The sequence below is a fragment of the Leptopilina heterotoma genome, unplaced genomic scaffold, assembly GCF_015476425.1.
Source record: "Leptopilina heterotoma isolate Lh14 unplaced genomic scaffold, ASM1547642v1 Lhet_44, whole genome shotgun sequence".
Classification (NCBI taxonomy): domain Eukaryota; kingdom Metazoa; phylum Arthropoda; class Insecta; order Hymenoptera; family Figitidae; genus Leptopilina; species Leptopilina heterotoma.
In genome coordinates, this window is record NW_025111084.1 from 2,817,319 (window position 1) to 2,827,054 (window position 9,736).

General features: G+C 21.1%; 1 protein-coding gene across 1 annotated transcript in view; it reads right to left on the bottom strand.

The window, feature by feature from the left end:
* Nucleotides 1–8,775, bottom strand: part of LOC122507003 (repressed by EFG1 protein 1-like) — a 51,987-nt gene extending 43,212 nt beyond the window's left edge. Inside the window, exons 1-2 of the mRNA XM_043619477.1 lie at nt 8,493–8,775; nt 5,113–5,343 (exon numbers count right to left, since the gene is read on the bottom strand). Coding sequence (XP_043475412.1) covers nt 5,113–5,343; nt 8,493–8,705 — 444 coding nt within the window. The 5' untranslated portion in view covers nt 8,706–8,775. The remainder of the gene's footprint in view (nt 1–5,112; nt 5,344–8,492) is intronic.
* Nucleotides 8,776–9,736: the final 961 nt, after the last annotated feature.

Below are 9,736 nucleotides of genomic sequence, written 5' to 3' on the forward strand. Positions count from 1 at the left end.
ATTCTTCTCAGGAGTTAAATTATTTTTAAAATTTTAATAATAACCGTTGAAGGAATTCAATTATTTTTATAAATATTAAAACTCATCGCTGAATTTCAATTTTTAATACAATTTTAAATAAATTTCACGAGAATAATGACATAATTTTTAAAAATTTTAATAAAATTCCTTGAAAAAATTCAATTATTTAAAAAACATTTAATGAAATTCTTTATATTAATTGAATTGTATTCAATATAATTTTAGTAAATTTTTTTGAAAGAATTCAATTATTTTCATATAAATAACATACAATTTTAAAAACTTTATTAAAGTTAAGTGACAAAAATTCAATTATTTTCATATATAATAAAACTCATCGCAGGATTTCAATTATTTTTAATATAATTTTATGTTAATTCCGCTAAAATCGCAAATATTCTTAAAAATTTAAATAAAATTCTTCGAAAAATTCAATTAGTTTTATAAATAAACTTCATAGGAATTCAATTATTTAAAAGAAAATTTTCCTAATATTTTTCGAAAAGAATCAATTATTTAAATAGATTTTTATGAAATTCTTCACAAGAATTCAATTATTTTTATAAATAATAAAATACTTCTCAGAAATTCAATTATTTTGTAAAATTTTAATAATAATCGTTGCAAGAATTCAATTATTTTTATAAATATTAAAACTCATCGCAGAATTTCAATTTTTAATACAATTTTAAATAAATTCCACGAAAAATGCCATCATTTTTTAAAATTTTAATAAAATTCCTTGAAAAAATTTATTCAATTATTTAAAAAACATTTAATGAAATTCTTTATAATAATTGAATTGTTTTCAATATAATTTTAATAAATTTTTTTGAAAGAATTTTAATTGATAAATAACATACAATTTTCAAAACTTTATTAAAGTTAAATAATTAAAAATAATTATTCTTTATTATTCTTATTATTCTTAAAAATTGGAATAAAATTCTTTGAAAGAATTCAATTATTTTAAAAAATTTTAATGAAATTCTTTATATTAATTGAATTGTTTTCAATATAATTTTAATAAAATTTCTTAAAAGAATTCAATTATTTTCGTGAATAATTTTTTTAAAAAAATGTATAATTTTCATTATAAGGAAAAGAAATATAAAATCTGTCTCACGGTAGAAAAAACCATTCTTTAGTCAGACCAAGAAAAATATAAGTAGTACAAGTCAACCTTCAGTCAGACCATAAATATATTTTTCACTAAAAATTATAAAAATGATTTTATAATTATTATAAACATTATACCTAAATGTAAGGAGAAGAAGTATAAAAATCTGTCTCACGGTAGTAAAAACCAGTCTTTAGTCAGACCAAGAAAAATACAAGTAGTCCAAGTCAACCTTCAGTCAGACGATAAATATACTTTTCTCATTAAAAATTACCATTTATTTTATAAATAATAAATATAACGAGACGAAATATAAAATTACAACAAACAAACAAAAAAAAATACAGTGTCGAAGAGAAATATAAATTTGTAAATGAAAATGAAAACGTGCGTTAATTAGTATATTTTCCCTCTGCGATAAAATGTTTGAAAATGTCGTTTTATTATATAACAAGCCCTTGCCTTTAATACACTATATATAGCAGGTAATTTACACTGCGTTCATAAATGAGCAAATATATTTGAAAAGACAATGCGAACGCGCGGGAAAACTGCTTTTTCGAATAACAAATTGAAACACGCAACTATAGAAATGTACTTTGAAACATATTGCGAAACAGGAGTATTTAATTGAAATAACCAAGTGGAATTGACGAGAATGACCTAAATTTGAATTAGCTAGAGTGTGCATCTGATTACCATAGAAATGCACTAACTGAGGAGCATGAGAGAGAACTTGTATCAGGGTGTCCAGAAGATAAATGATTTAATTATGCAAAATAGCTAGCTGAGTCCTATATAGTCAAACGAGAAACGCAAGTACATGGACGCTGCTAAAGGAGACACAAAGCTTTTCTAAAGAGAGAGAGAGAGAGAGAGAGAGAGAGAGAGAGAGAGAGAGAGAGAGAGAGAGAGAATCCCATAAAATTTAAATCTAAAAATAATAATAAATAAATAAATAATATTGTATAAATACTCAGGGAATAATTCTGTTTGAATTAAAGAGTCTCTAAATTTTAATTAGTAAAAATGGACTGTAAAAAGTAAATCTTACTTTCAGTCTCTTTTTGACTAGAACTTAACATTTTTGACTGAATCAAAAGAGAGTGTCTTTAGAGTGTATTATTTTAAGACCTAAAATTGTCTTAATTTAGTTTTAAGCCTACTTTCTAAATTTGAATCAGTAGTTTACTAATTTGAATCAGTGACTGGCTGTTTGCTTTTGAATTATAGTAAATTTTACTACTAAATAGTAATTTCTATTAATTTATTTGTTAAATTTACTAATTGAAAAGTAAGAAGTAAAATTTACTGAATTATAGTTCATTTTACTACTAAATAGTAATTTCTACTAATTTATTTGTTAAATTTACTAATTGATCAGTAAGAAGTGAAATTTACTAATTCAAAAGCAAAAAGTCATAGTGACTAATTGAATTATTGAAATTAGTAAACATTTGTACCAATTAAAAATTAGAGAGCTATCAGTATAGGGTATATGTATAGACTCAATATTATTTTAATAAAAATTCCTTTGAAAAAAAAGTCCTCAATGGTCAAAGGGATAATATAAAGTTCTTTTAAAGTTTTTCATCCTAGCGAGTGAGAGGTAATTCGTTAACTACTGAACGAGTGTTTCAATTAATCTCGGATAATATTGACATTGCTGACCGAATCTAATTAAATTACACTGAGTTACACATATATAAAATCGATACAAGCAATTAGATTCTTACAAAATAATAATGTTTCACTATTAGTTTCATTCAATCAACTGAAATAATAAATATTCTAACTAAATAAATCTCCTCATTTCATTGAAATAACCGAATAACCGATGATACTTGTCTATTATCGAAATAAATATTTACTTCAATCAAATAAATTTTATTTAAGTCAAATAAATTTTACTTGAAACAATAATTTCATTATTCCACACTAAAAAAAAGTCTTACTTCAGACTATTTTTAAGGCTGAATTTAAGGTGTAAACGGAGTCAAACTTTTTTTCCTGTAATGAAGCATAAGTACGTACAATTTAATTGCCTCAAATAAAAATTATTTGATTCAAGTAAATAATTATTTCCTACTCTACTTTAAATTTTTTAAAAGTGGAAATAAAAAAATTATTTTAAAATAGTTTAATAAAGTTATTGGAAAAAATTCAAAAAATTTTAATAAAATTCTTTAAAACAATTCAATTATTTTAATTTTTCGTAATTCAATGATTTTTAATATCTACTACTATTTTAATAAAAAATTTCCCAAAGAAATTGAATAATTTAAAAAAAATGTTTATAAAATTATTCGGAAACAGTCAATTATCTTCAGGAATAAAAAAATTTTCACCGGAATTCAATTATTATTTAAAATGGAATTTTCCTAATATTTTTCGAAAAAAATGCATTATTTAAATAGATTTTTATAAAATTCTTCGCGAGAATTCAATTATTTTTTTAAAAATTTCAATAAAATTCGTTACAAAAATTCAATTATTTTTATAAATATTAAAACTCATCGTCCGATTTCAATTATTTTTAATTAAAATTTAAATAAAATTCTTTTAAAAAATTCAATTATTTTTGTAAATAATATACAATTTTCAAAGAAATTCAATTATTTTTGTAAATAATATACAATTTTCAAAGAAATTCAATTATTCAAAACACAATTTTCATAAAATTTTTTGAGAAAAATTAAATTATTTTAAAAACTTTACGAAAGTTTGGAGACAAAAATTCAATTATTTTCTTAAATAATAAAACTCATCGCAGGATTTCAATTATTTTGAATACAATTTTAATTGAATTCCAAGAGAAATGCAACTGTTCTTAAATTTTTTAATAAAAATCTTTGAAAGAATTCAAATTATTTAAAAAACTTTTAATTGAATTCTTTATAATAATTGAAATATTTTCAACATAATTTTAATAAAATTCGTCAAAAGAATTCAATATAATATTTAAAAATTTTAATGAAATTCTTTATAGGTAATAATTGACTTGTTTTCAAAATAATTTTAATAAAATTTTTTAAAAGTGTTCAATTATTTTCATAAATTTAAATTCTTGAATGAATTTAATTATTATCATCAATTTTAATGCAATTCTTCGAAAAAATTCAATTATTTTTAAAAATGTTGATAAAGTTCATTATACCTAAGAATTCAAATTTAAGAAATATTCGCAATTTTTCAATAAATTTAGTTTTGTATTTAAATAATTGAATTCTCGTATAATTTTCTAACAAGAATTCATTTAGAATTGAATAAAACAAAATGATTAAAGTTTTGAATAATTTTATTTACAAATGTTAACAAAAAAATGATTAAATTTTGAAAGAATTACTTTTTTAATTTTTGCATATTTATTTAAATATTTATTTTAAAAAATTATTCAATTTTTGAATGTAATTAAGAAATTATAGAAAAATTGAGTTGTCAAATTTAATTTTTCGATTAGCTAGGTACTTTTTTACTACTTTTTCTGTCTTTAAGCTACTTTTTTAAAATTAACTATCAAGTACGAAGTCTGGAATAATTATTCACTTGTCTATTATAAAATAAATATATTATTTGTATGAAATAATTTTTATTTATGAAATAATTTTTATTTAAATCAATTAAATGTTATACATTAACTTGAAATACTGAAATTATTGTTTCGAATAAAATTTTGTGATTTAATTATTACCTTTATTCTCAGCAAAAAATAAATTATGTTAAATATAAAAATGATTTAATTCAAGGAAATATTTATTTCAATATAATAGACAAATAATATCGGTTATTTGAATGGAATTAATTTTTTCTCTTTTTCACTCTAAGAGTTTAATTTTGGGATTAAAATTTAGATTATACAATAATAATGATAATAACACGTTATATATAGATCGCGCTCGGCATAAATTAGTATAATTTTGTGAATAATAATTATCGGTGCCCCGAGGGGCGTAAATTAAGTTTCGACTCACTTTCTTCCAAAGTTTCGGTCGATTGTCAAGTTCTTGAAGTTGTGCGGTATTCAACGCAACTGATGTTGAAGCCAATCCTCCTGGTTCCGTAACTGGATTAATTTTACACAATTTTGATTGTTCAACTCTTTTTCTCAAATTCTCGAGAGCCTGGGCTTCCTCTCGCTTTCGTGACGGCGGCCAATTTGGACCAGTAATTTGAATAAAACTTATTCCCGCGCATGGATCTTCCTAAAATTTGAGAAAATTCTCTTTTTAAAAAATTGGGTTTCTCTTCTCAAACTTTTGGAATTAATAATATTATTTTTAAGATAATTTTATATTTGGATAAACTAAAAATTATTATTCCCTATTATTTATTAAGCAGAAAAATAGAAAAATGTAGAAAAAATGTCAAACTATTTAAATATAATATATAATAATAATTACATTGATTAATTATTATTAATTATAATTATTAAAAAAATAAATTATTAATATTATTCATCTGGGAGATAAATTAATTTGAATCAAGTAATATTTGATAAATATTAGCAAATGAATATTTACTTGAAACAAATAATTTTTTTTTTAATCAAAAAAACAAAATAAATTTTTTTCAATATTTCTTATCAGATTAAAAAAAATTTAGAATTTTTTTTACTTCAGAGAAAATAATTTTTGAACATCCAAACATTTTTGCCTAAAGAGAGTAAAAATAGAGTATTGCTATCAATTTGATTAAATAGAATTTAAAAACTGAATTTTCGATTGACAGATTCCAAAGCTTAAACTTTTTCCCGAATATTTTGTTTGATTTACAAATAAAAGCAATAAAACAACGGAGCACGTGACTTTTTGCAATCTCTTTACATTTTCAACGCGTGGAAAAATATTTTTTAGTATTTTCAAAATGAAAATTAATTCAGAAGAGAAAATTTAGTTAATTCTTTGCACACAAATAAATTTAAAAAATTTTGTTATTCATCGTTATTACAAGAATTTACAATAGTTTAATTTTTATTCAAACCCGTATTTTAATTTTAATTTTATAAATTTTAATAAAATTTTTGAAAGCATTCAATTATTTTTTTAAATTTTAATAATTTTCTTCGAAACAATTCAATTATTTTCAAAAATCTCAATAATATTCTTCGCAAGAATTCAATTATTTACATAAATAATAAAATTCTTCTAAGCAATTCAACTATTTTCAATTTGTTGATAAAATCTCTAAATGAATTCAATTATTTTAAAAAAATTGTGATAAAATTCTCAGAAAAATTCAATTCAATTTGATTCCTAAAAAATTGTGTTAAATTCAATTATTAAATTTTTAATTATAGTTATTGTTAAAAAAAACTCGATTACTTTAAAAACTTGAAAGAAATTATTTATATTTATGTATATTTATATTTTAATTATTTTAAAAAATTTTCCAAAACAATTCAATTATTTAAAAAAAATTTAATAAAATTCTACGCAAACCTTTAATTATTTTCATAAAATAATAAAAATTTCACAGCAATTCAATTATTTACAAATTTTTTATAAATTTCTTTGCAATCATTCAATTATTATTTTCATAAATAATAAATTTTTTACACGAATTCAATTATTTTCGTATATAATAAAATTCTTTTTAGGAATTCAATTTTTTTCATAAATAATAAAAACTCATTACAGAATTTCAATTATTTTTAATACAATTTTGATCGAATTCCTCAAAAAATGTAATTATTTCTTAAAAATTCTATTAAAATTCGTCTAAAGAATTCAATTATTCTAAAATTTGTTTGTAAAATTCTTTAAGGGAATTGAATTTTAAGAAACATTCAATTAAAATTCTTCTAAAGAATTCAACTATTTTCAATTTGTTAATAAAATCTCTTAAATGAATTCAATTATTTTAAAAAAATTGTAATAACATTTTCAGAGAAATTCAATTCAATTCGTGAAAAATTTTGTTAAATTCAATTCTCTTTTTAATTATAATTATTGTTAACAAAAAATTCCATTATTTTCAAAATATTCAAAGGAGTTCTTTAAAACAATTCAATTATTTTTTTAAAAAAAGTTGAATTTGAGGAAATTCAATTATATGCAATACAATTTTAATAAAATTCCTAAAAAGTAGTCAATTGTTTTCAAAAATTGTTATAAAATTCTTAGCAAAAATTCAATTATTCTAATAAATAATAAATTTCTTTTCGGGAATTCAATTATTTTTAATACAGTTTTACTAAAATTTCTCGAAATATTTCAATTATTTAAAAAAAAAATTTAATAAAATTCTCAGAAAGAAGTCAATGTTTTCAAAAATTGTGATAAAATTCTTGTCGAAAATTCAATTCTTAAAAATTTTATTAAAATTCGTCTAAAGAATTCAATTGTTTAAAAATTTGTCGATAAAATTTTTTATGGGAATTGAATTTTAAGAAACATTCAATTATTCAATAAATTATTTTGTTTGTATTTAAATAATTGAATTCTAGTAAAATTTTCCAATAAAAATTGATTTAAAAATCAATTTCAGTTAAAATTTTAGATAATAATTGAATATTAAAAACAATATTGCGTAAATTTTTAGAAATAATTGAATTTTAAAATTAATTTTTTTGAAAATTTTAATTGAATTTTTTTTTATTTTATTTGAAGTTTTTATTTTCTAATAAATATATTTAATGAAAGAATTTTTTAATAATTGAAATTTCGAAAAGTTGAATATTGTAAACAAATGGATTTCTGTTCAGTCAAAGAACTTTTTCTAAAATTATGAAAAGTAATCGATTTAAAGAAGAATTTTAGTAAAAAATTCTTAAAAATAATAATTGAATTAATAATGATTTGAATTAAAATAATTTTTGATACATTTATTTTAAAACTCAAAACATTCAAACAGAAAAATTATCAGAAAAAAATTAGGAAACCAAAAAAAAAATACAGAAAATTCATCCGGAATACAATGATCATTGTTAACATATAGATTGATTCTTAAATAATTTTTTCCCTATTTTTCAAAATTGTCAATCAATCAAAATTTACAATTTTTCAAAAATTAGTAAACAAAAAAGAAAAATAATTAAATAGGAAAAATTTGGTTCATTTGAACGTTTAAAACTTTAGAAAAATAAACAAATTTCGATATATTTGAAACATTTGACAAAATAAAAACCACAATAATTTTGATTTTTTTCTACTTTTTTATAGCAAATAAAAATCCTATTTCTATTCTATTTTTTTCTAATTTTCTTAATAAATTTTTAATTTTTTTTTATAATTTATGGTATATTTTATATTTTTTCTATAAATGTATTATATTCTATATTTTTTTCTAAGATTGAATTTATTGGGAGATGACTGTAATTAGAGATGAAAAGCGATGTAATAAACAAAAGGACCTTTTGATTGGTGTTTGAGGAACTTTGTTCACCCTGCAATGCAGCTTGATTGAGCAATCGTCGACTGGCACTCGTTCGATTTCGATTAATTATTTCCTTTTGAATGGCGTATTCAATAAAATAACTTTCAATTTCTTCATCGCGTTGAGATGCCGGCAGGAGCTCCGCTGTTTCATCGACGTCCGTCGCGACATTCATCTCGCGAAGCTCCATCGCAGCGGACTGAATGCAAGAGCCACCCGCGCCAAAGTAAAATGCTCTGCCTGCAACTTACACGCAACCCTCCCGCCAATATTTACCCTCTCTCTCACTCTCTTTTCGTTTTCCATCCACTGTGTGTGTGTTCACCACCTCTTCTATTTTTCCCCAAACTCTATATAATATACAGGAGCGTAGGTGTGGAAAAACACGAGTTTTTCTCAATTTACTTCAATTTTTTGTTTTTCTCGCACTTCTCTTGAGAGAAATTGACTCTTTTCTTGTATAAAATATTGTATTTTTTTTATTCAATTTAGAAACATGGGTATAAATTTCGCCAAAGAATATTACAGGACAATTCATGGTGAAGATATTTATAGCCGTATTTGATTCGATGTACGAAGAAAAAATTTTACTCAAAGGAGAGATTAATTGAGTTTACTAAATATTTACTTGAATCAGAGAAATTTTATTTGCACAATTCCAGTTTTTTATACAGACACCATTTAATTGAGTTAAATAAAAGTTATTTGATTTTTAATTCAATTGAGTTAAATGAAAATTATTTGATTTTTAATTCAATTGAGTTAAATAAAAATTATTTGATTTTTAATTTAATTGAGTTAAATAAAAATTATTTGATACAAAGAATTATTTACTTGAATCAGAGAAACTTTATTTGCACCGCAGTAATTTCATTTTTTTTTATGCAAGTTCCATTTAAATGAATTAAATAAAAATTATTTGATACAAAGAATTATTTATTTGAATGAAAAAATTTTATTTGCTCCAATAATTTCAGTACTTGAAGCAAATATGATTAATTGACTCAAATAAAATTTATTTGATACAAATAATTATTTACTGGAACAGGATTGGCAAAAAAATTTAATTTTGTTTTTCCCTGACTTTTTCCTGATTTTCAGACAAAATTTTGACGTTTCCCCTGACCTAAAGAATTGTTACTGTAACTTCTTCAAAATTATTTTCATCTTTTTAATTCCAGGCTTCGTACTCGATCATTTTTTTGTTCAAATTTATAAATA